At 37.8% G+C, this 26,447-nt stretch overlaps 1 protein-coding gene across 2 annotated transcripts in view; it reads right to left on the bottom strand.

Annotated features, from left to right (window-relative positions):
* HDAC9 (histone deacetylase 9) overlaps positions 1 to 26,447 on the bottom strand; it is a 577,220-nt gene that overhangs the window by 319,927 nt on the left and 230,846 nt on the right. The window contains exon 13 of one of the 2 annotated variants that reach the window (XM_082662560.1): positions 4,711 to 4,891. In XM_082662560.1, the coding sequence (XP_082518686.1) occupies positions 4,711 to 4,891 (181 nt within the window). The remainder of the gene's footprint in view (positions 1 to 4,710; positions 4,892 to 26,447) is intronic. The other variant, XM_082662561.1, reaches the window with a different exon arrangement.

Here is a 26,447-nt window from a genome sequence, read left to right as displayed (position 1 = left end):
AAGATAGCTATTTTATCATCTTCAGTGAGAATTAGAGAAACAAATTTTGGAGGAATTTTTCAGGAGAAATTTCAAGCACATATATTTGAGGACAGTAACTTCAAAACTGATTATCTACCCAAATAAAATTAATCTCTCCATTCTGATACAGGTGGTAACATTAGTTACTCTGAGAGGTCTTAAAACACACACATAAACACATGCACATACACATATACATACACACACAATTACACACACACACATATACGTATTTACAGATATACACGTGCACACAGACGTGAACACAAACACACATATAACTTTTCTTTACTCTGTTAAAGAGAGGCACCTAGGAAGAGGAAAAAATACTGGAATAAATAAATGTATATTTTACTTATGGTTACCTCTGAGTGATAGAATAATAGGTGATTCTCCTTTACAGTTTTCCAAATTTACCAAATTACTTTCAATGAACATTTTTTTGAATTAAAAAAATATAAGTGTTACTCCCAAGTTTCACTTAATGCACCAATAATCTTTTCTGTGTGTAGCTGCACGTAATTCATGTCTATTTACTCTCATTTCATTCGGATATTCATTTGTTTATTATACAGTAAGTACATACACTGAGTACCCTCCTTGGGCTAGCCATACACCTATGTGCTAGGGTTAGAGAGAAGAGAAAACACAATCTCTTCCCACACAGAGAGCCCATCTGAACACAATCCCCAAAATAAATAATTACAATCTTTCAGGGAGAAATCCAGTTTGTTATGAGGGACCATAATTGATTTAATTTGGATTTAGCTGGCCAAACAAGGCTTCATGAAGGAAATAACACATAAACTAAAACCTGAAGGATTAATGGGAGTTTGCCTGACTTGGGAAAATATCTGTAATTAAAAAGCGAAAACAAACCAAAAAAAACAGGAAAAAAGGCCAGTTTTGCTATTCTCACACTGAAATATTCAAATGTATTTCACTTTCTGTCACAATGTGCCACCCACTAAACATCAATTTAAAAATTCTTTTAACTAAACTATTTGTAATGGCTTTCATAAACATTGGTTTAGTTTGAGCACTATAATTCTACTTCACATTAGACACTGACTTAAAAAGATAATGTTACAAAGAAAGAATTTACTCACAGAATATGTAAAGGAACCTAATGTTGAGAGAAAGAAGACCTTAAATGGTACTGGGTGATGGGGAAGATAAAGCCAATCAAATTTATTTGCCATTAAATTCTTCTGTCAATGAATCCCATTTGGTATAAACTTAGCACAATTATATCATCTACTCTCAATGGTCTGTTGTGAGCCATGACCAAGCCTCATCTCTGTTAGGAACAGCTGAGTAGAAAGAAAGACTATGGCAGAGAAAATGACATACATTGCCCTTTCCTTAGTCATCAGAACTCATACAAACACCATGCCTTGGCTTTCCATAGAAGGAAAAAAGCACTTCTTAAATTCAATATGATATAAAAGTTGAATATTATTACTCATTTTCCAATATAACAAAATTCATTTGAATATGTGGCAACCTGGCTCTACAATACACATTCTTCATTAGCACTACAGCAGGTGCAACATCTTCTTGTCCATCCAGAAATATCCTCAACCAGGCTCTCTGTAGGGCCACCAGGGAGTGGCTGCATCTTAGTCTGCTTCTTGGTCCATTCAAGTTCTCACAGGAAATGGACTAGAGACATCATCTTTCAACAACTGACTGAGTTCAGACCACATTTTTCCCTTGGACCACTGCTTTGTTCTTTACAAAAAGGGGATGGTGTGGCTACTCTAGTTGACTGTTGAGGATCACATGGAAGGTAAAGGTTTGAATGTTGTGCCTTGAAAATTATGTGAGTTTAGTATTGAGTAACTTTTTAGTTGTTTCAAAATGTATAGCTCTTAGAGAATGAAATTAAGCAAATCGTCTACCCTTACAACTTGTTTTCTCTTCCTTACTTTTTAGTGGAACAACCACTGAGTATTTAAGATTTATGACTTTCTTTTGAAAAAAAAAAGCTAAATATTCTCAAAGAACATGTGACTTCAAAGTGACTTAAATGTCACTTGATTTTTCTTGATGTATCTACACCAGATATTAAAAAGCCAAAAGAAACGCACTTAATGCTTAAAAATTTTGTTTTCAAACATACCACAAATGAAAGCCTTAAGAGTTCTCCTCTAAAATAAATATCGTTAGAAATACTAAAATGAATTTTGAGATCATGTGGATTGTAAGAGTATGTAGCTTACAGGGGAAATTTAAGTTTGAATTAAAGCCAGAATAATATGTGGAAGAGCAGATTGAAGACAGTGCACTTCATTTCCTTTGGATTTGGAAAAGCACTAAATGAAAGTCACCAATCAAATATATATTTTTAGTCCCAATGACAGTGGAGGGGCTATTGACAGATACATAAATTATATATTTTTCATGTTTTAAAAAAATATCTAATATTTTTACTTTAAGTGTTAGGATGCAACATTCTTAAGGTAAATAAGACAATAAGAAGGTTCTTCTCTACTGAAGTATGTAACTTTGAAATCACTTAGTCGTTCTTTACAGAACAGTAGTTACAAAGTAACTTTCATTTTCTATGTTTTCAAATTTGAACTAGTAAATTCCTAAGGGTTTACGATTTATACGTACATATATCATGCACATATACTACAAATTAGTATTTGTTCATTCAACTAAAATTTATTGAATACCTACTAAGTACAAAATCTTGTATTTTTTAAAATATAAGTTTATATAATCTCTCATTTAGGCAAGAAATGTGCCTCATCACGTACATTAAAAATGAAAATAAACTCAAGCTGATTTCCCTATTTGTGTTTGGAATAAACTCTGATAAATACTGGGATGTTGACATTATGAGAAAGAAACTAATCATGTGAAATGACCCAGTCTTCAGTCTGAAGGATTAGGTTATGTTTATGTCATGCTTATGTTATTTGGTTTGCAGTCCACCCTTTCACCTGATTCTTTTAAGGCCTACAAACCCCGTTCAACATGTTTTCTCAAACTAGTAGGATCATTCTAATATTCAGAGATCTTGCTTCATTCATATGGAAGGAACATATAAAAGTAGAGGAAACCACAGCATGTCGGGAAAGGGTCACCCCTCTTAACCAAGAAAAGAAACTATCAGTAGGATTACAATAGTAGACAGCAGAGCACATGGAAACAGCACCACAAAACTTTATAATCAAGCTCACTTTTAAATTAAGGAAATGATTTTGAGTGAATGTAACCTGTATTACAATAGGGTGTCTGTGTCTCTGAAAGCTTATGGATGAATAAAAAACACTTTCAGTATAAAGAATTGAGAAGTATCTAATTCTTAAAGGCTGCTGTTCTCACTACCTACAAAAAGTATTTCTCTACATCATGTATCTGGCTTTGAGCAAAAATTCTCTGAAGACCAGGGATAGAACCAGGCCTGACTGATCCAAGCGGCTTCTGCTGACAGTGGGCTACAGTCCTGGGTCGTCTGGGATACCAGGACAGGTCTGCTTTGCTCCAAGTTATAGAGAGATCAGAGGCAGTGGCTAATGTGGTGAAGGAAATATATCCAAATATAACGACTGTAGCTCCTAGTATGGAATGTTGGCTTGTGGTGTAACACATTATAAAAAGTAGCTCCTATGCATACTTATTAAGATGTCTGTCAAAGTTAAATAACTTGGCCATTTCATTCATTGATTTTTAAATAGAAGATGATATCAAGGCTTGGGAACGTGATTTCAGAAAAAGTATTTTAACTTTTCCAAGCACAAAGGGTTGCTTGAGGTCACAGAAGCCACAAAAACAAACTCTGAATCCTAAAAACTGCTTCAAAAATAAATCAGATAACCTGTGAGAGACTTTGGGGGAAGGTACATCTGAATTCTCCCCTTGCTGCATCCAAGCTATGAGCCCTTAGCGCTAGAATATCTTTCATTTGATGAGCCACAGTCTGAGTGCATGGAACAAGAACAGGGGCCAGCAGACTTAAAGGAATATTTATCCACATGGATATTCATGGTACAGCTCCTTTGTGAGAGAACAGCACTCTTTTTTTGTGTGTGTTCCGGACCTGACCTTCCTTTGGCCTTGGAATTATCTGGTTTGTTTTCCTCTGTAGCCAGGTTCTGAAATATCAAACACAGCTGTAGGCAAAGGAAGAGGGTAGTCAAATAGCCCACCCATCGGTGCTATAATAAATGGAAATGGAACTCATGCATGTAGAATTAAACAAGGTTTGCCTTGGCACCAATGTCTCCTATGAGTCATTTGTATGCAAAGTCAGAAGAAAACAGGGACACCAACAAAACAGCAAGAAAAACAAACTGGAAGAGGGGCACTCTTTCGACTCAAATGAAGCCAGCATCATAAATTTCCTAGTGGCCAGGACTACTAGAAGGAAGAGATTGAGGAACACTGCTAAAGAATGTTGTAGGGATTTTTGTTTCCAAAAGGGACCCATGCACCTGTTGATGTGTTTTCCAGGCCCTTGAACGGTAACAATTTATGAGGCTATTAATACTAAGCCCAAGATTTATCAGATGTGCTGTTTGTCTTGTGGCCAATATAATCTCATAAAATTTGGGTTGCACTGGGTTAAAATGGAGTGTTCTGCTCTTGGAGTTATTCAGAGCATTTAAATCGCTTAATCCTACAAGAACGGTGTATTTAGCCTGCCTATTAGGGACAGTCTTTAGGGATTCTCACCAGTTGCAGAGCCAGGCAGGAGGTGGCAGTCCATTGCTGGGTGAGGTAAAATGCAGGCAGCAGGGGAGGAATGAGTCCTGGAGACAAGACGATGTTTCTCTAATCCGTCCATGCCATCCGCAGCCAGCTGAGCTGGGTGCACTGAGAGCGCACGTGCGTGCTGCGGCTCCGGGAAGGGCTGCTGCCAAGAGAAGAGCACAGTAGAAAGAAACATGAGACAAGCACTAAGGGAGACACTGAGAGCGACATGGCAACCAATTAAGTTCATCAGGTCAGAGACATAATAAACGGTGTGAAGGAAAAAAAATAGAGAAAGGGAGAAACAAAACACGATCTAATCAATAAATCCATTCAACAGATGTTTTCACACTGACGGCCAGGGCCTGTATGCCTGGCTAAGGAGGAGGTGATGGCAGGAGGCCTGTCAGTTTGAACTGATTGAAAGAAACAGACCTTTAACCTCAAGAGGAACATTGACTTAGACTCATTTCCTACCTTGATATCAACGTTTTGAATACAGCCCCAGAATTGTTACAACGCAAAGTGGTAGAACAATTCAACTGCTTTCAAACCGCCAACAAGGCTCAATTCTGAAAACCCTATCTTGAATTTATTTCAGTAATGTTGTCAATGACATTTATGGGAGCCTAAAAATTGCCAGTTAAATGACTATATTTGACAACTTTCAGTCTTCATATGATGGTACAGAATAAGGAAGTTTTCATAGGTTGCATGGTGTAATCTCAATACTATGAAAAGTTTTAGTTTCTTTATAAGGTGTTAAATACAATCTCAGTGACTTAACAACATTATCATTCTTCATACTTCTCAAGTTATGAAATCAGAGAGCCAGAATTTGGAAGCTCCTGAAAGATTCACTTGGTCTATTCCTCTGTCTCCAAAAAAGACAATCTCTAAAATAGAGACAGGTGGTTAATTTAACTAACAGTGTTACACACCGAATATTTCCTCTCTTCAACATCAAGGGATTCATAACCTTCGTGTTGATTTTTATGTTTGTTTCCTTTTCCATGTTCCCAACAAACGTGAAAAGTAGCTGAACAGTGATACAAAGGATGATCATCACATCCCATGGATAAGGAAACTAATACTCCAAAAGGTTAACAAAGCCTTTTAAATACAAGCCTAATTGCTATAATTCTTAAAACGTACATGCTGGGCTTCCCTGGTGGCGCAGTGGTTGAGAGTCCGCCTGCCGATGCAGGGGACACGGGTTTGTGCCCCGGTCCGGGAAGATCCCACATGTCGCGGAGCGGCTGGGCCCGTGAGCCATGGCCGCTGAGCCTGCGCTCCTCAACGGGAGAGGCCGCAACGGTGAGAGGCCCGCATACCGCAAAAAAAAAAAAAAAAAAAAAAAATGTACACGCTCTTCTGCTTTGGTCTACCTGCCAGGCACGTACGGTTTTAAGACTGAATGCAAACATCACCTCTCCTTAGTAAGGCCCTGCCTTAACCTTCCTGTTAGGGTGCTGCTCCTCTAGCACAAGGCTTGGTACATCCTTAGTGTACAAATTATTTACTTAGTGAGAATGCTAACAAATCTACATACAACACAACTGTATTCGACGCATATTACATGCTCTTTCCCTCTCCACTACATTCCCATCACACTTTGTTTTTCTCTCTCCATTTCCCTGCCACCATCTTTCATATTTTAGAGTTACGGCATGCAGTAACTACTTATTGAGGTCACACTCTGAGCCAGACACTTTGCAGGTGTGTTGAGCCTTTTTTATATTTATTGTCTAGTGAGGAGACAGATACTAAATATTTCTAAGTATAATGTAATTATAAATATAATGAGTACTATATGGGAAAAATGCAGAGTACCATGAAAAACTGTCAAGAAGAACCTAATTTAGAGGTTGAGGGAACTTTAAGAAAGTGACATTTAACTTGATATGTAAAAGATAAATTCCATTAGCCAGATGCAAAGTGGGGAGAAGGCTCTAGATAGGTTGTGTGTGTGTGTGTGTGTGTGTGTGTGAAATCATCTTTCCATGTATAATATTGAAAGCTCTTTGAACCAGGGACTGGATGTATATCATCTGTGAACTTATATTCTGCTGCATTTTATATCTTTTCTTATGCTTTCTCAAAGCTAAATATTTATTTGCGTATTAAGAATATGTAACATGGGACTTGCAGTGGTTAAGAATCCGCCTGCCAATGCAGGGGACACAGGTTCGATCCCTGGTCCGGGAAGACCCCACATGTCACGGAGCAACTAAGCCCGTGTGCCACAACTACTGAGCCTGTTCTCTAGAGCCTGTGAGCCACAACTACTGAGCCCATGTGCCACAACTACTGAAGCCTACGTGCCTAGAGCCCGTGCTCTGCAACAAGAGAAACCACCGCAATGAGAAGCCTGTGCACCTTAACGAAGAGTAGTCCCCGCTAGCCCCAACTAGAGAAGGCCCACGCGCAGCAATGAAGACCCAATGCAACAATGCTAGATTAATTAATTAATTAATTTTTAGAAAAAGCATATGTAACAGATATTTGAGAGTTAAAGGCCATGGTTTTTTCAAATAACATAACCATGTTTTAGATGACTGGGGTTACTAAATGTTTTACCTCTTAATGAATAACTCAATACTGTAAGAGCTCCATGTAAATACCACCACCACTTTCTTTCTTTCTTTGCTAATAAAGCATATTTATTGCTTTACTTGGACTTCACAGGCACCTTTGAGATAATGGAATTACAGTTTGCTACCTCATAACTAAGATACAAATGTTACACCTCAACACAGACCCTTACGAACAGGCAAGCAAATTCTACTTATTCAATTCTACTTATCTAATCTACTTATCCATACTATTAGGAATATGGCAATATAGGTAAGAGACAAACAACTACTTGTTCAATAGTAGTTATTTATTCATCACATGTAAGTGTCCTTCCAATATCTACTGTGCATGCAGATAGAAAATACTGATAGATCCCATGCTGGGTTGTATAGATAGGAAAGTGAGTTAAGCATGGCTCCTGATCTTATAGGTTGAAACCCAAATTCAAGCACTTTGTCCATAAACAGTAAGTTCCATAAGGATATGAGCTTTGCCTACTGAATCATATATTCCCATGCAGTGTTTCACACACAGAGTAGGTGTTAACAAATATATGTTGAATAAATACATGAATAGAAAGGAGATACATGGCCATCTTTCAGATCTCACTACAAGGATAAAACAAGAAAGCATTTTATAAGCGATCATTATATAAAGAACCAAGGAATGGCTAATGAAAATATAAGAAAATGGAGAACAGACAAAACAACTATCAAAGTACAATACTCTGAAGTTATTTAGTGATGGAGCCAAGAGCTGAGGGAAGCAAGTGATTTGAGAATTATTTTTTTCCTTTGTGCTTTTATGTGGTTTCCAAACTTTCTGCATATCACAATTAAGAAAATTGGCAAATGCTACTTAAAATAAATAGTTGAACCTTTCAAACACTTCACTGGGACAGATTCATAATCATTGGTTCTAAGAGCAGACATGGATCAAATATTTTTGAACCTTCTACCGAAAAAGGACTATAAAAGAGAGAAAAGTTTATTCACTTTCAAAAGAGTTGACTACAGTTATATGCCTTTACAAATGAAGTATAGCTTTTAATGTATAGGGCAAATCTCGACAATCCCGTAAGGCACTGATTATTATGGTACAGATTAGTGACCAAAGTATCACAAAACAGTAGGCCACTTTTATTTCAGATGGCTATCACTCCTCACCAATAAAAAGCTTCCTTCATGAGGCTGAAAATTGAGATAGTATTTTTATAGCCAAAAAAGTGTTTCATTAAACATTTTTTTCTATTAGCAATTTTAATGAGAGAATTTTGTTCATGGTTATTTCCCATACTTTGAAGTAAGGACAAAAATGCATGTTTCTCTCTTGCATCATCACAAAAATAAAATGTCTAACAGTTCAGAACCTACCACTACTAAAAATTGCATGGATACCCAAATTAACCTGTCATCTACTGACTGCCTTTGGAAAATGTGTCATGCCCAATAAATGAATAATAAACATGCCCTCATCCCCCGAAAGCATTCTTATTTAAAATACTTTTTAAATACATGTAGTATTTTGAGCCTGTTTCTTATGCATACATGGTCTTTCTTTTTTCAGGTGATTTAACTAGGGACTTGCTTTTGATTGGTTACTTTGCCAGACTGTTATTCAGGGACATTCTGTCAGGCTACCGAGATGTGTAGGACAACCTTTTCTATATGAAGTGGCCTAAGGCCACTACACCTGAACATCATCTGTCTCCTCCTACTGATAGAAGTTGCAAAGTACTTTCAGTGAAGAGTTATTATGCCCCTACTTTATAAATTCTTCAATGATACCTAGCAGAATATCAATGTCATTGGGGCCTGGGCCTTCCTAAGCTGTGGGGCATAGGCACTGCCATCTATTTGGAAAGTGGGTCTCTATATATAGGTCTCTGTGTGGCAGGCACAATATTCTTGCTTAGAGTTAAATATTTGGGAGTGGCTTGCTAATGGAGATTATGAAATGATAAAGCCCCTGGGTTGAGGAGACTTCAAGGTTCTATTTTTCTGTGATAGCAGTGATTTTTTATTTTGCTTCTGTTTGGTTTTATTTTGCTTTCTTGTTGCCACTGCTCAGGGATCTATTTTATGGCTTCTGGGTTTTCACTTTGTTCTGGATGGTTACCTTTGCTTCCAGACATATCACTCATTTTGTGCTATAATCAATATCATCATGCAATCTCAGCAAAAGCAAATACAGAAATCATAAATTATAGTGTTTAATCTTTGAAATAATCAAAATTATTTGAATTAGTTTAATAAAAGATATGACCTAAAAATAAAGGAAAAAGAATCATGGGAAAATAATTAGAAAAAATATTAAAATTCTGTTTCCAAAGCCATTTCTTTAAAGAATATGTTCCTCCTGGTTTGGCATTATGAGAAAATTGAATTTTCTTTTTGGTTTGCAGTGCTTTGAATTTAAGAAGTCTTGCTTTTACAGAAAATTAGAATCATAAATATCCCTAGAGTTTATCTTATAAGATGCCAAGGGCTAGAGAGAATTTACATGTTCTAAAGTCTTTGTATTATTCAGTATGGGTGTAGAAATAGTGGTTAACTTTAGACTTTTTAAAGCTAAACATGCATGTTAGTAATTTAAAAGTAGCTATTAAATAAATAGAAATAACATGCATAACTTTGAAGTAGACATTTTCAGAAAGAGACAAAACGAAGAAGCAATCAGTCTAAAAATAAATGGAGAAAAAAATGAAGCACTGAAAAAGCTGTACAAATATAATTCACAAAATAAGATGCTACAAACAAATTCCCACATATCGCTAAACACAGTTGATGTGAATGTACTCAATTTGCCAGTTAAAAGATGAAGACAGTCAAACTGAATTTCAAAAATACAAAGGCTATATTCTTTGGCAGACCAAGATTAAATTAAAAGGTTCTATGATATAAGAAAATACTAACAACACAACAACAAAAAGACGTAAAAGCCTTGTGCAGCCCTGTTAAAACCAGATGAAACAGACTTTATGGGGAAAATATCAGAGACCATATAAAGGTATATATAAAATAATACAGAAGTTCAATTAACCAAAAAAAAATTCTAAAACTAATAACAGGGGCTCAAAATATAAAAAGCATAAATTGGTAAAACTATAAAGAAAAACTATGAAGAAAAATCAACATCATGGAAGGAGATTATCACAAACGTATAACAAAATGAGTGAGGTTACAAAAGATTTGAATTAACACAATTCCTTGGTGATATACTGAAACTTGCAGCCAAACATATTCTTTCAAGCACACATGTAACAATTGCAAAATTGACCAATACAATAAAGGAGGTGTCAACAAACTTTAAAGAATTAATATTTAAAATGGAATATTATTCAGCCTTAAAAAGGAAGGAAATTCTGACATATGCTACAACATGGATAAACCTTGAAGACACCATGCTAACTGAAATATGCCAGTTACAAAGGACAAATACTGTGTGACTCCACTTATATAATATACCTAGAGTAACTAAATTCATATAGACAGAAAGTAGGATGGTGGTTGCCAGGGGCTGGCAAAAAGGGGAAATGGAGAGTTATCGTTCAACGGCTACAGAGTTTCAATTTGGGAAGAGGAAAATTGTTCTGGAGATGGTTCGTGGTGATGGTTGCACAACAATGTGAATATACTCGATTGCCACTGAAATGTACACTTAAAAATGGTTAAACAGTAAATTTTCTGTTATATATATTTTACAGAAAAAAAGAGAAATTGATATTATTCAAATCATATATGAGGACCACATTATAGTCAGAGATGTAAAAACTAGGTAGATGAAAAGATACACTATATGCTGTGATAGAATCACTATCATAATGATAACAGTTCTTCCCAAAAGAATCTATAATTTCTGGAATGTTTCAGCTGATTCTAAATTTTGCACAGGAGAGCAAAGGCAGAGAATAGCCAAGTGAATTTTGAAAATAAAGAATAAGTTGGGGAGATATGCCCAACCAGATATCTATACATACTAAAAACTAAACTATTTCAGATAGTTTATTAGCACAATAGATTACTGGAAGAGAATAGAGAGCCTAGAAGCAGACCCATGAGTATATGGAAACTTGTGATATATAACAGAGATGATCTACAGAGTAGCAGGTAAACAAAGAATAGTCAATAAACAATGTTGGGAACACTGGTTACCCATAAGGGAACAACGAATTTAGATACCTACCTAACACTACATGCAAAAAACAACTGAAAGTGGATGAAAAATGTAAATGTACAATTTTTAAAGTTTTATGGAAGTAGATGGAGAATGTCATTCTAAACTTGAGGAAGGAAAGAAATTCAAATACTTCTGTTTATCATAAGCCAGAAAAACACAAGCCAGAAACTGGGTAGAAATATTTGCAAAACATAGAATAAGGCAACATTTAATGTCTACGTTACCTATATAACTCCTAAAAATAAATAGGAACAGAAAATGGACAGAAAGTATGAACAGGAAATTCCCAGATTAAATAATAAAATATTTCAATAAATCAATAAATACATGAATAGAAAGCCCTCACTAGTAATCAGAAAAAGGCAAATTAAAACCAACATGAGATATCAATTTATACTCATGAGATTGACCAGAAATTTAAAAGTCTCATGATACCAAGCATTACAGAAAACATAGAGCAAAAGAAACTCATAGACTGCTTGTAGGAGAATAAATCATTATAACCACCTTAAAGAACAATGGACTAATATTTAGTAACAGTGAAGATGGACAGTAAACGTACAGTATAAATGGTGAATAAGTGAAAAAAGCAAGCAAAAAATGTATATGAAGTCAATTATTTAAGTTTAAAAATATGCAAGTTAATATACATTGTTTAAGTATATACGAATATAATAAAAATATAAAGAAATGCATAGGAAAAATAAAAAGCAAATTCAGAAAAGAAGGAATGGGAGGAGGATGAAATAGGAAAGAGATACATAGTAAACTTTATATATATTATGTTTTATCTCTCAAGCTGGATGTTATTATATAATCTTTATTATTTTTTCTGTATATTAATACATTTAAAATAAGTGTGAAATGTTTAATAAACTGGCACATATAAAAGACCAATATTATTATAACATAAAATTGGTTTTATTGAAAAGATTAAGTTTTTGTAGGGAGGGAACAAAGATTCACTGGAAAATACAAAAAAGAAAAAAAATAAGAGAAAAAAAGTAAAAGTAGGTGAGAAAAAAATAAGTATGAAAAATTATTTTTTAGTAAGTTTAAGTATGCTAATTTACTTTTAGGTCATATATTCATAAGAGATCAATTAATTTGTACTATATTGCACTGATTGATAAATGAATACAATAAAATGTACAATTAAGTATATTTAGTCTTTAGAATTTTAACATATTATCATTAAATTCATCTCAATGAGAAAACAATGATACTTAAACGACTGAGAAATTAGTGCAGAAAAATGTAAACTGGAAACTTGAAATGATGATTTGGAACAGAAGAAAAACAAATTTAAATGTGCCAACTTTAAGAAACTATCTAAAGAAATATAAAGACACTTAAAAGCAATCGTTTCTAAGTACTGATAATATGACTGATTTATTGTTATTTTCTTAATACTTTGGCTGACCTGTATTTTCCAAATTGTCTGATAAACAGCATTTTTAACTCTATTTTTAAAGTTATTTTCAAATGTTACACTTTATTGTGATATCAATATTTTAAGTGGTTAAATATGCTAAGGGGATTAGAATGGATATTAATTTGGACTTGGAAAAAGAGAGACTACTAGATACCTGTGAACAGAAACCCGACTGTATTTTCATACTCTCAGTCCTAAACCTAGAGCCCAGAACACAAGGGCTCACTAAACGTTGAGAATGTATATATTATACCATAGAAATATAACTGCTCCTAGCCTAAGATTAGGGTAAAAATCTGACTCTCTAATGTATTTGACTGAGCTGATAAACCTACCTAATTTTTTTCAATGTAATTTAAATTTCTTGTTTTCTTCTTCACATTGTGTCAGAAAACACTTTGGTAAACCCAAACCCATCAGCAACTCTAGGTCACTAAGATTTTCTCTAGTATTTTGTTTTTAACCCACCAGTGTAGGGGAATAATCATTTTATCCACTTAGAACCATAGTTAGAACAGAGTGATTGAGATGAAGTTTCAGAGAAAGTCTACTCTCCTGGAGATGTTATTGGGTGTGTACAAGTAATTCAATATTACCTTGGGGCGTGAAGTAGGGGCGGGCCACTGGTTGATAACATTTGGCCAAAAACTGGAATAGTGCCTAATAGAACCCAAATATGGTACCTGAGAGGAGTGGTCTCCGAAGTTGGGAGTACACATGCATCCAGTGAGTGCAGAAGAAAATAGCAGAGGTGCTACTCGTATTTAATTTTTAAATAAAAACACAAGAAAGCAAATTAACTATATTAATATTTGATATATGGATAGACAGTAGCATTTACACCCAGTCCCTGCATCAAGGGTCATACAGCACAAACTCTCTGAGATATCCTAAGTTAGGGAGGAGAGTCCAATTTCAAACCTTAATACACAGCTACAGTAATCAAAACCGTGTGCATAAGGATAAACATACAGAATTGGAATTGAACTGAAAACCCAGAAATAAACCCTTCCATTTATGGTCAACTGATTTTCATCAAGGGTGCCAAGACAATTCAAAAGGGAAAGAACAGTCTTTCAACAAATGGAGCTGGGACAACTGCATACCCACAGGCAAATGAAATTGAACCACTTCCTCACACCAAACACAAAACTTAACTCCAAATGGACCACAGAATAAATACAAGAGCTAAAACTATAAAATTATTAGAAGAAATATAGAAGTAAATCTTCTTAGATATAAGGCCCAAAACCAACAGTGCCCCCCACAAATACAGATATAATCAGAAGTAAAAACTTTTATGCTTCAAAGGGCACCATCAAGTAAATAGTTAATACACAAATCAGAGAGAATCTCTGCAAACCATATACCTGATCAGAGACTTGTACCCAGCATGTCTGAAGTATTCTTATGCGTCAATAATAAAAAGACAACCCAATTTAAAAATGAGTAAAGTTTCTGAATAAACATTTCTCTAAAATACATCTACAAATGGCCAATAAGCACATGAAAAGATGTTCAACATCATTAGCCGTCAGGGATTTGCAAATCAAAACCACAATAAGATGCAGCTTCATACCAACTAGAATGGTTTACCATAAAAAAGATAGCTAAGGGCTTTCCTGGTGGCGCAGTGGTTGAGAGTCCACCTGCCGATGCAGGGGACAAGGGTTCGTGCCCCGGTCTGGGAAGATCCTACATGCCGCGGAGCGGCTGGGCCCGTGAGCCATGGCCGCTGAGCCTGTGCGTCCGGAGCCTGTGCTCCGCAATGGGAGAGGCCACAACAGTGAGAGGCCCGCGTAGCATAAAAAAAAAAAAAAAAAAAAAAAAGGTAGCTAATAACCAGTGTTGGTGAGGATGTGGAGGAATTGGAACTGTCATGCACTGTCAGAGGGAAGACAAACTGATGCAGCCAATTTGAAAAACGGTTCTGCAGTTCCTTGAAAAGCTAAACTTAGAGCTACCATATGACCCAGCAATTTCAGTAATATGTATATACCTAAGAGAAATGAAAATATGTCTCACAAAAACTCATACATGAATGTACATATTAGCACTATTCATAACAGACCAAAGTAGAAACAACCCAAATATCCAACAACTGATGAATGGATAAATAAAATATGGTATATCTGTGCAATGGAATGCTATCCAGCCATAAAAACTTTTTTTGTTTTGTTTTTTCCTCATTTGCAAAACCACAACCATAGTTGCTATTTTCAGGGGGAAAACTTAGGTATTAAACTGCAAGCTCATAAAATACAAATACCTAAAAAAGTATAAATATCCCCCTAGAATAAATTTTATTGCATTAATTCTTAATAACTTCAGACCTTAAAAAAGACAAGCCTATGTATTATGCCGGGGTCGTAGATCAAACAAGGGCAAAGTGGCTGGCAGCTCCCCACAGGGGACACCCCAAAGCCAACAGCAGGCCGCCCTCCTCCTGGGGCTCCACTGGGGAGAACTGGTCTGCTGGTGTTTCAATGTGTCCTATAGAAAAGCATGTTATAAAATGTTGAGGTCAAACATTTATCACACAACAGACCTTACAAAGAGGAGGACTTAAGTCCTAGGTTCTGAAGAACTTGGTTAATCAGGTTTGGCGGGATGGAAAAGAAAAAGGGGCACAGGCAGAAGTCTCCAGAAGCATTTGAAACTAGATGGGTCACAACCTCTGACCTACCTGCAGGCCGCCAGGGTGATCAGTGTGCACAGCTCCCCTGGGAAGCCAGAGGTCAAGAAGCAAAGAGCCACTCATCTGGGCCAGGTCCCCCAGACTCTTGACAGTCCCCACGACCCGGTGAGCCGTCTGTTCTCGAAGCAGGCATACACAAGTTTTTCTAGGAATCCAGAAGCCAGGCCCCTGCCCCAACTTCCATTCCAGGCCAGACAGAGGCATATCGACAGGGCTACCAGCTCCCCCAGGAGCCTGGGGGTGCGAGAGACGTGGCCAAACTTCTGCCTCCCTTTTCATGAGGTAACAGATCATTCCAAAATGGCGCAACACTTGCAGGCATTTCTAAAAAGTACAAACACCTGGTAGTCTATGGACCCCGGGAAAGAAGGGATGCAAAGGTCTCTCGCCAGGAAAATACACAACTGAGAAGGCTTGACTGTGATTCCAGGCCTGGGTCCCGGTGGAGGAGCCTGGTTCTGAAGGAGGCCCGGCCCCAGAGCAGAAGCCGGGGAGTAGTGAAGGCGGAGGCCGCCCCTCTGAGGAGCGGCTCGCAGAGGCCGGGAGAAACCGCCACCCGTTCCCACCTGGGAGCCTGACCGCGGACCAGGACTCAGTCCCCGGAGCCACCGTGCTGCGGACACTGCCTACCAGGGAGGTCCACGCTGCATGACGGACTGTATGTAGCACCAAGAACGTCGCCTTTAATGATTTTCGGTGATTCGGAAGTTTCAGGCCCGGGCTGCACTTGGAAAAACCGAGGGAGGACCACCAAGGGACGCCCACCGCCAAGCAGGCTTCCTGTGCAAAGGCGCATGCGGCCTTGGACGGCTGGTCCCGTGACGCAGCACCAAATTGAGAGGCAGAAAAGGACTCACACCTGGATCTCCAGGTAAATCGTCAAACGCAGGTCTCTTCCTGAGAAGGTGGTTCGCTGCATCTTGGGAAAAGATAAAAGACTTCTTCGGCTGTTAGCCCTGTGCTTCTTACATCCTTCTTGCAAAAATCCTGACTTTCTCGCTGGGCTCAGTGTGGTGCCGGACAGCGAGTCTTGCAGCTCTTTAGAGGGAACGCAGAGGAACTCGTCCTGGTCTCCACTCCCCCAGTTGCAGGACGAGCTGATGATGCCCAGGTGCTCTAATTTCCCGCCCTCATACATGGTGGGCGCCACCTGCGTGAGCGCCTCTTCGACTGAAGCCGGCGGTACGCATGCTTCACCCGTACCTGTGATGGTCTGCTGTCCCATTCTCTCTGTCCTTTACAAGTGTCACTAGTGAGGTGATGTGGTAAAATTCCGCGTCCTCCTACACCCCTTCCTCCGCGAGGTCTTTGTTAATGACCAGCTTTCGGAGTCTCAGAGAGTTTTCAGCACGGGCCCCAAACAGGTGCGCTCGCTGTGGGTTAAATAGGCACCGGTTGCATCCTTGTCGGAGTCCAGGTCGGGGTCAGCCTGGCACGAACGGTATAGGAAGGATTTCAGGTCCGTACAGTGCATCTGGGGGGCGTTGAGGAAGTAGGTGCCGCCTACGTTGGACGGGATGCGAGACGCTGAGGCGGGGGCGGGGCGGGAAGCCGGGCGCTGCTGCGACTGCGCATCTTCCCCCCACCAGCGCCGCCAGGAGGCCTCTGGAGGCCCGGAGGGATTCTCCGTCAGGATCCCAGCAAGCCCCGCCAGAGTGCCACAGAGTACACGTTGGTGGGTGGCGGGGAGGCGGTAAAGGCGGTCAAAAGGTACAAACTTACAGTTATAAAATAAATAAGTCCTGGGAATATAATTAATATACAGCATGGGGCCTACAGTTAATAATACTGTATTGCATATTTGAAAGAAAAAGTAAGTAATGAAGCACTGGTGCATGCTACCGCATGGATGCACTCTTGAAAACATTATGCTAAATCAAAGAAGACAGTCACAGAAGACCATGTGTTGTACAATTCTATTTACGTAAATGTCCAGAATAGACAAATTTATGGAGATAGTAGATTACTGGTTCCCTAGAGTTGAGGCGGGGGCATTGGGGAATTATTGCTAATGGGCACAGAATTTCTTTTGGGGGTGAGGAAATTGTTCTAAAATTGACTGTGTTGATGGTTGCACAACTGTGTGAATATACTAAAAGCCACTGAATTGTACACTGAAATGAGTCAACCATATGGTCTGTGAATTACATCTCAACAAAAAACTTGTTAAAAACTAACACTTGGGCTTCCCTGTGGCGCAGTGGTTGGGAGTCCGACTGCCGATGCAGGGGACACGGGTTCGTGCCCCGGTCCGGGAAGATCCCACATGCCGCGCAGCGGCTGGGCCCGTGAGCCATGGCTGCTGAGCCTGTGTGTCCGGAGCCTGTGCTCCGCAACGGGAGAGGCCACAACAGTGAGAGGCCTGCGTACCGGAAAAAAAAAAAAAAACAACAACACTATTTTCATCATAGTATAAAAGGTTACCTCATAAGATAACATTTATTTACAGATCATGATTATTTAATTTTTATCACACCTTTCTTTATTTCTGTTTTTGTGCACGCTTTGTAATATATATAATATACTGATGTAGTGATACACTTATATAATTTGTGAAAATGTATTTTATATTTCTTTGTATATCTATATAATGATTATGTGTACAAGTACATGCTAAAATATTTTTTATTGCTTGTGATAAAAAAAATTTAGACCTGTGCATAAGAGTTGAAAGGTGGAGGGCTCCTTTTTTGTTAAGTAAAAATTTGATTAGAGGGTGCCTTTAACAAACATGTAAGACTTTTATTATGCCCCCTCTCCCCTAGCAATGGGCAGTATTTCTGAATTCTAGTATGCAAGAGTGAGTGGCACACAATCCAGGAGAAGGTGGATTAATAGCTGGATTAATAGTGAGGTTACTGCTCACTATTTCTCTACGAACCTTCCTTCCAGTGCCAATGGTGGCCCCTTGTAGCAGAGGTCAGGCTCAAGGTAGCTGACTTACTGCTCTCATGTACTCACTGGTTATTTCCAGTGAGGTCAGGTCAGTCTCACTCCCTTCTTCTTAGGTTCTTCTCATTCCAAACAAGAGTCTTTGTCTAGCATATTTTTTCATGCCAGCAAACAGTTATACAAAAAAAGCACAAAGGAAGGGTACAATTTTGTATATTAAATAATATCCTCATTTTCAAATCATGAGGAATCAATAAACAATAATATGACTCACAAGGCAGTGCTGTGGGTATCCAAATACTACAAAGCTTTCAGCTAAAGCATCAGCAGCAGAACCAGGGAACTGATTTCAGGTGTAACCAGTGTTTATATCTAGCACAGTGGGAATGTGTGTGGTGCGTAGTTAACCTGTGATTCTGGATTGAGGCTTAAAGGTTTATTCTAATACTGCTATTGACCTGCTGTGAAGCTGAACCTATTAACATCGTTCCTCAGCTGGGTAGAATGTTGGTAAAATTTACTACCTATGTACAGAGTATATAAATTGCTTCAGATTCATTTATAGATATCCTCAGATATGAGTTCCAGGAGAAAATAAATTACTAATTCAGTTGCACTATATCTGCATTTATATATGCATTATATCTATTTTCACAGATATAAATGCACTATATATGCATTTATATCTGTGAAAGGCTGGTTGCTTTAGAAATGTTTAAGACCCAGCCACTTTGGAGCAATCTTGGAAAATGACCATTTTAAACCAATGGGGATTTTACTCCACTACAGAAAACAAAAGAAACCACATTTGAATTTTGAAATTAAATAAGTAACAAGTCCATAATGAGTAATTTATTTCACAATAAAAAGTAAAGAAAACAAGTTACATTTTTGTTCTTTTATTTGCTTTTCAGCTTCTACATTTTTACAATTGCCTGTAGGAAAAAAAATGTTCAAGAGAGTGGGTTGAAATTATTTTAATTACATAACAGCCCAGAGGAAGATGAAATTGTGCAATGGCCTAGACTAGTATCCTCTGTCTGGTTGGTAGCCAGTGAACAGTACAGCATGAACAATAGAGCTCTGGTCTAGAAATAATAGCCTGAAGATAAAGAAAAGGGAGAAAGAGGTTTCTTTTGACCATGATGAATCTCTTGAGCATTTCCTTTCTTCTTCCCCCTTTGATTATTAGAGTCCAGATATAAAACAGCTCATAAGGAGAGAGAGGACAAGCAATATAAATCAATGCTACTTAAGACACATGAAATAGATGGATTTATGTTGGATAGGTGTTCTCAGTCTAAGATCTCTGGAAGAATTCTAGTGGAAATAAACCCCTGAAATCGTGTGCAAAATTGTATGAGTATGTGCATGTGTGAATTTTCTGGGGACACAGTCATAGCTTTCGTCAGAAAGGTCTTTAATTTTTTAAAAAAATGTTGTGAATCACAGCTCTAAGAAAAAAAATGCAGTAAGTGCCAAAATAATATCCCACTAACTACAACTTCTGGGTGTCTCTATTAATAAGCCAGTTTTAACAATATGTTGTGAATGGATTTTTTGGAAACCCTTGGGTTCAAACATATCACTAGTTTGGTCAAGTGAGTAGGATCAGAATTCTTGCAGAATCAGGCTTTAAAGCTTTAAACCCTCATCTCTCAGCCTGAGAAAGTATCTTATTGAACTCAACATTAAGAAAGTCACCATATTTCACCACTCGTCTCCAGATCCAATTGCTTGTGTGCAAATTACCAGAAATGTCAAATTCCAGAATATGTGTAACGTTATGTCCATTTCACTCTTCCTCCCAAAGCATGCGTGGGTCAAAGGCAAGGTATTCCAAGTCTCAAGTCACTGAACTAGAGCCAATTACTGGTAGCTCCCTGCTAAAATATTTGGCTAACAAAAAGAGAAGGAGAAAGAATACTGTTTAACCTGTATTCCTTTTGGTATTTTACCACATGTATCCTCTTAAAGCAGAAAGTTTTCTGCTTAAAATAGACAAGTGTTTAAGGAAGCACACAGCTCAAACTGTAGCATGTAAAAAAGCATCTTAAATAGAATAAACACTTGTCACTGTAGGTTTAGAGCTGAAAATTGCTGTTTCCTCCACAACTAGACCTTTAACAATAATCCTAGGGTACATTTGCTAAGATGAATAAAACATAGCACACCTCCAAATTTGATGTTTAATTTTTGAATGGAATGCCTTTGTAAATATTTGCTCAAACCTAAAAATAAATATCACAAAAAAGGCACCAGAATTTAAAACAACTCTGTAGTCATTTCTCGACTTTGGTGGAATTTAATTAATTTGTTCATTCATTCACTGTACTAAGAGTCTACTAGATGTTAGGCACTGTGTCAGATACCAGAAGAAACAATGGTGAACAAGACAGATAACAGTCACTCCCCTGTGGAGTTTACAGTCCAGTGAGGGAGACAAATAGTCATCAAAGTTCTGCACAAAGAGATATAAAAGAGCAACCAAGGTAAGGCCTGAGAAAGGGTGGTATAGAGTCCTAATTTAAGAGTCAAGAAAGGCTTCTCCAAGGAAGGGATATTTGAGCCAAAGGATGAAGGATGAGAAGGATTTAAGTTGACAAAGAGAGGAAGAAGAATGTTCCATGTGGAGGGAACAGCATGTTCAGAGTGGCCCTGACGGTAGGGTACCTGGTAAGTACCACGGAAGAGGTGCAGGTCAGCGTGGCTATTCATAATGAGAGGAGGCCGCTGAGGCTGAAGGAGGCGTTCTATCTAAAGTGGCTGAATGTTCATCCTAAGAGCAATGGCAAGTCAATGAATAGTTTTAAGCTCCCAAGGATTTGGGCCTGGGGATTGGGCATTTAGTGGAGCTGGTTGATAAGAACAGCTTTGTATTTTGGAATGATCATTCCAGCAGAATAATAACCTGTATTTTATTTAGGGTAGATAACTTAATTTTCAAGCACCTTCTTTAGCAAACTAAAGTTGATAAAAAGAGCATGGGATTCAGAGTAAATGTACAAATTTCATAATGGTGCCTCACATATATTGAACACTACATAATGTTAGCTGTAGTTATAATGGTTTGGTCAGTTTCACCAGAGCATATCCACAATATCAGACATCGTTTGGAATTAATTCCTTAACCTTGTAATGTGAAACTAATAAGCAGGGCAATGTTTGTTAATAACATTCTAATGGTATATAAGAAGGCCTTCCCGTTTGCAGCTTGAGATAACAAATGAGTACTTAAGTAGGTACAATCATCTTATTGCCTGTTGTAAGAATTTTTTGTTTATATCAGAAATGACTATTTTCATACAATTTAAAAGCAAAATGATAATACTTCTCAATTCCAAAAAGTTTTCCCAGTTTTCTTTTTACTCTAGATCTTCAATGATTCTATATTCCCTGAGATTGTCCAATTTGTTACACTTAACTCATTTAAAATGTTAATTGATCAGCATTTATCCATTCCTACTTCTATGAATATAGACCAATAGATTTCTTTTTAAAATTCAAAAGGGGATACAGCTATAAGTATCAGCAAAAACCTTAAAATGCCTACAAAGAACAAATGGATAATATAATATTAGACAATGCTTAACAGTTTAGTTTAAAATCTTGTCTGGTAATTTGGCTTTAGTATAATGGAATCAGTTCTAAATAGAATGAGCAGAGACAAAGTACATTCACTAATATAAATTCCTGGCTTACATGAATAAACTCTTCAATTTAAAAGTTATTTTATCTCTGAAAAACTTAAATAATGTTATGATTATTCACATTTATGCACATATTATACATTCAGAATATTAAAAATTGCTACTGAAAAATTATATTTATAATACAAACCTGAAAATATGCAATAAATATGAATGAGATATTAAAAGCAGTTATAGTCAATTATCACCAAAGTTATTATATTTGATTTATGTCAATGAACCTGCAATACCTAGTGTTTACCAGTGTTATTTTTCATCTGCTTGATTCTTTACTTTTTGGCTTGATTCTTCAGCCAAAAAGTAAATAATAATAATATTTGTTCATAAGGCTGAAAGAGTTCTTATCACTATTAGATGGTACATTTGTTATTAGTTATACCCAAGAGAGATTTAAAATCATGCTTTTAGTAAACAGTAGTTATTTTTAAATTGACAAAAAAGAGGCATTATTGTAAATTTGCAGAATTGGTAAATATGGCATTCTACAATAGCTCCATGGACTGCTATTAGCCTGTCCTATAATGATTCCACCTGCCATAATCCAGTCCTTCTCTAGAACATGGGGTTTGAAGTAAGGTTGTTGGAGGAGGTTGCAACAGATGAGGGAGGAGAAGAAAACTGAAAGTGTCTGGTTAACGAAAAACCTTGTTAACCATTTTTAGGAATTTTAACTTCATTCTGAAGACAGTGAGCACTCATTGGTACGTTTGAATCAGTGCAAGAGCATGATTATATTTGCATGTAAGGAGGACTTAGGGGATTCAAAGACTGGCCGTTGGCAGAGCTGATGAGCCACGACCAGTGGGTCAGTGGGTAAACCACATAGCTTCACCTGCCCATCGTCCCCTGTATCCAATGGACCTTTGCACTGGTTGATACGAATTTGCTTTGTGTTTGTTTGGTGAAGGAAAAAGGAATTCTGGTGAGATCTGAGAGAAGAGATGGGAAAAGATGAGGAATAGAGAGAAGCAAACCAGTCTGCTCTTTGGCCCTCGTGAGTGGTTATTTGAGCTCCAGGAGGCCAGGCTTTCAGGGAGAGATTGAATGAGCTGTTTCCCTGTGAGATTTAGGTCACAAATGCTGTTCTTTTGTGCCTCTTGTGGCAAAATGGGGCATAGAATTCGAAGGAGGCCACTGTCCTCATTTCTGGCTGAAGATAAAATTAAGGGGCTAAAGGCAATGAAGAGCCATTTTGCACCCTGAGGACTGTAAGGCTTTGAGGACCTGGGAGGCAGCAACCAAAGTGTGGGTGGTGGGTGTAGACATGGCAGATCATGGCAGGTGTTGGTGGTTCTCAAGTGAGCAGAGACTCATTCCTGAACACATGCGAGACTCCCTCAAGGAAAACCCAGAAGTACATGAGAGGCAGTGAGTCAGGCTCTTTTTCCAGAATGATGGTGCTAGGGACTATCATGATAGCAGAAGGTGGGTACTTGATGCTAATGTGACCTAATTTGTAACCACTGGCCAGACTCATGGGTCACAGATGAACCCAAGGAGTCAGACTACCAGAGATAGGCATAATCTTTTTGAACATGGTCAGAGCCAGGATTGCAGCAGTGGGTTGAAGAGAGGAAAATGGACCCATGAAATATTTAGAAGACAGAATCCACAAAATTTGATGAATTGGGAAGATGATGATGTGGGGGAGATGGGGAGCAATGATGAAGAGCCTGGGCTCTGAAATCAGATTGCTTTGGGTTTATCACTCATCAGATGTACAATGTTAGGTAAATTACTTAACTTTTTGAAACCTCAATTGTCCCATTTTTTCAATTTGTAAATTTTGAATAATAATAGTATCTACCTCTTAGAGATTTTTGTCACAGTTAAATGAGATGATCCACTAAAAATATTTAACACAGTGCTTGGCACATTCTGGGTACTCAGAACATATTAACAATTATTACTATACCTGCAGAGAGTAATCGAATTACAAGTAAATAAAATTGTTAACATTAGAAAGTCCAATTCGTATTCCAATTTGAAATGTATGTTATTTACAAGCATTAGTTTTAAACTCATATGTATTTATGTGAATAAATAAACACATGTACATACATATGTATACCTGGCTAACTTTACCACTGAATAGTTAAGCAATAAAATGTGCTACATGGAGTTTTCTCTCTATTCTGTGTGCTCTGTGTTGCTAATTAAACTCAGTGGTTTTGTTAGAGGCATGCCTTATAATTTTTCACTTTTCTTAGCTCATCAAAGAGCATTTGACGTACTTTCAACTTCTAGGTATGAAGCTAGTCATCTATTAGATAGACAGATGTATTTAGACGCTCTCTCTAATATGCTGACTACTGATAGGCTAATATTCTGAATATTTAAAATCTTTTAGGCTTTGATTATACATGAAGTGTTTCCTCCCAGAATATGTGTGTGTATATATGTATGTGTGTACACATATGCATGTTTATATGTGTGTGTTTGTATACATTTGTGCATGTGCCTGTGTGTATAGACATGTGAAAATAGCAGTTTGGAAGTGAGATTATAAACTTGCATTCAGGATTTCAAATAATCAAATAGATATAAAAGTAATATAAGAGGAAACATTAACAAATTGTGATCACAAATATTCAAAATCCTTTATCCCTGATATATCTCAGGAGACATATCTATGTCTAGGAGGGCCCTGGCAGAACCCCAACATAAGTCTTGGGATGCGGTAGGGAACAGAATCACAGGACAAGGAAGGTGTCCTGTTATTTGTATAATAATCTTTTAAACTCCTCCATTTGCTTCTAAACCTGTGAGGGAGAGGAGTCCATCTGTTTCGTTTTCTGTTAGATTCTCCAATCACATATTGTAGTGCTCAAGAAATATACATTGAATTAAACTATAGTATTTGGAATTTCTAAAACTGAGGTATATTTTAAACTTTTGATCTTGTTCTTTAAAGAAAACTTGTTAAATCGATCTAATTTAACCCATTTTACCAAAGAGATAATTGTTTTCTAATGTGAACGTGACTTGTTCAAGATACAGAGCAATTAAGTGTATGGAACTGAAACAAGATCCAGTGTTCTTTTTGCTTGGTGTGCAGTCTGTTTTAACATCTATGCCATTTTCTTAATAATATTCCAAATTATATGCATACGTGTGTGTGTGTGTGTGTGTGTGTGTCTGTGTGCGTATGTGTAAAGAGATTGACAGAGGGAGAGAGAGAGAGACAGAGAGGGAGGGAGACAGTATTTTAATCTACATGAAATTTTTGTCTGATTGTATAAGCGTTTCTGCGTTTTACATATGACCAGAAGTTGTGTTTTCACTGTCCAGTGAGCATCCTAGCAGGGAGAGTCCATGGAGACACCAGCTGACCTCCACTCTCACCTCCATGTGGTAATCCTTCATCCCTAGAATCTTACCTCCCAATACCCCATTCTGAGCCCAACCTCCCATTATTCAAATTCTCTCCCTCCCTGTCTCCCCCTCCTTCCATCTGTAGGCTTCATTGCGACCTCCATTCCCTTCAGCTCTCTTCTGGCCTGATTTCTGTCTCTTTATTTCCAGCGTAAATTCCATTGTTTATCACGCCAAGCACTCAAAATAATGGTGTTTCTGCATGGCCTCCCCCTAAATCTACAACCTTCTGATCAGTCTATTTACTTTCTTAATTCTTAGATTAATGTTACAGAGTGCTTCTAGAGAAAGCCACATGGTTACAAAAGTAGGTGCCCTTCGTTCAAACCTCAGTCTTCAGCCTCAGCTGGTCTTGCAAGTTAGCTGGACAATCTGTCTGTGTGTCCCAAGTCCCCTGCCTCCCTCTTTCCCCTTAGCAGCCCTTCCAAATCCCCATCATTCTCCATAAACCCTTGACCCCACTCAGCAAATGACCTCACCTTCTACTTCACAAAGGAAATAGAGGCCAACAGACAGCAACTCCCTCAACTTCCTGCCCCCTCCTCTACATTCTTATCAGCACCCACATCCATCCTTACCTCTCTTCCTCATTTTTCAGTTGAAGTGATGTCACTCCTCTTAGCCAAGACTAATCCCACCACCTGTGATCTGGATTCCATCCCCTCCCGCTCCCTCAGGGACGTGCTCCATCAATCATCCGTGCTCCTGTATCTACAACCTCTCAAGGTGCACGGGCTCTCTCCTCTCCCCTCAACAGACAAAAATGCTCTCATTGCTTCCAACTCAAACACAGACACACACACACACACACACACACACACACACTCCTTAACCCTCCCTGTATTCTCTTCAA

The sequence above is a fragment of the Grampus griseus genome, assembly GCF_964374135.1.
Source record: "Grampus griseus genome assembly, chromosome: 9".
Lineage (NCBI taxonomy): Eukaryota > Metazoa > Chordata > Mammalia > Artiodactyla > Delphinidae > Grampus > Grampus griseus.
The sequence above is the reverse complement of the archived record's forward strand: the minus strand, read 5'-3'. Positions and strand labels throughout refer to the sequence as shown.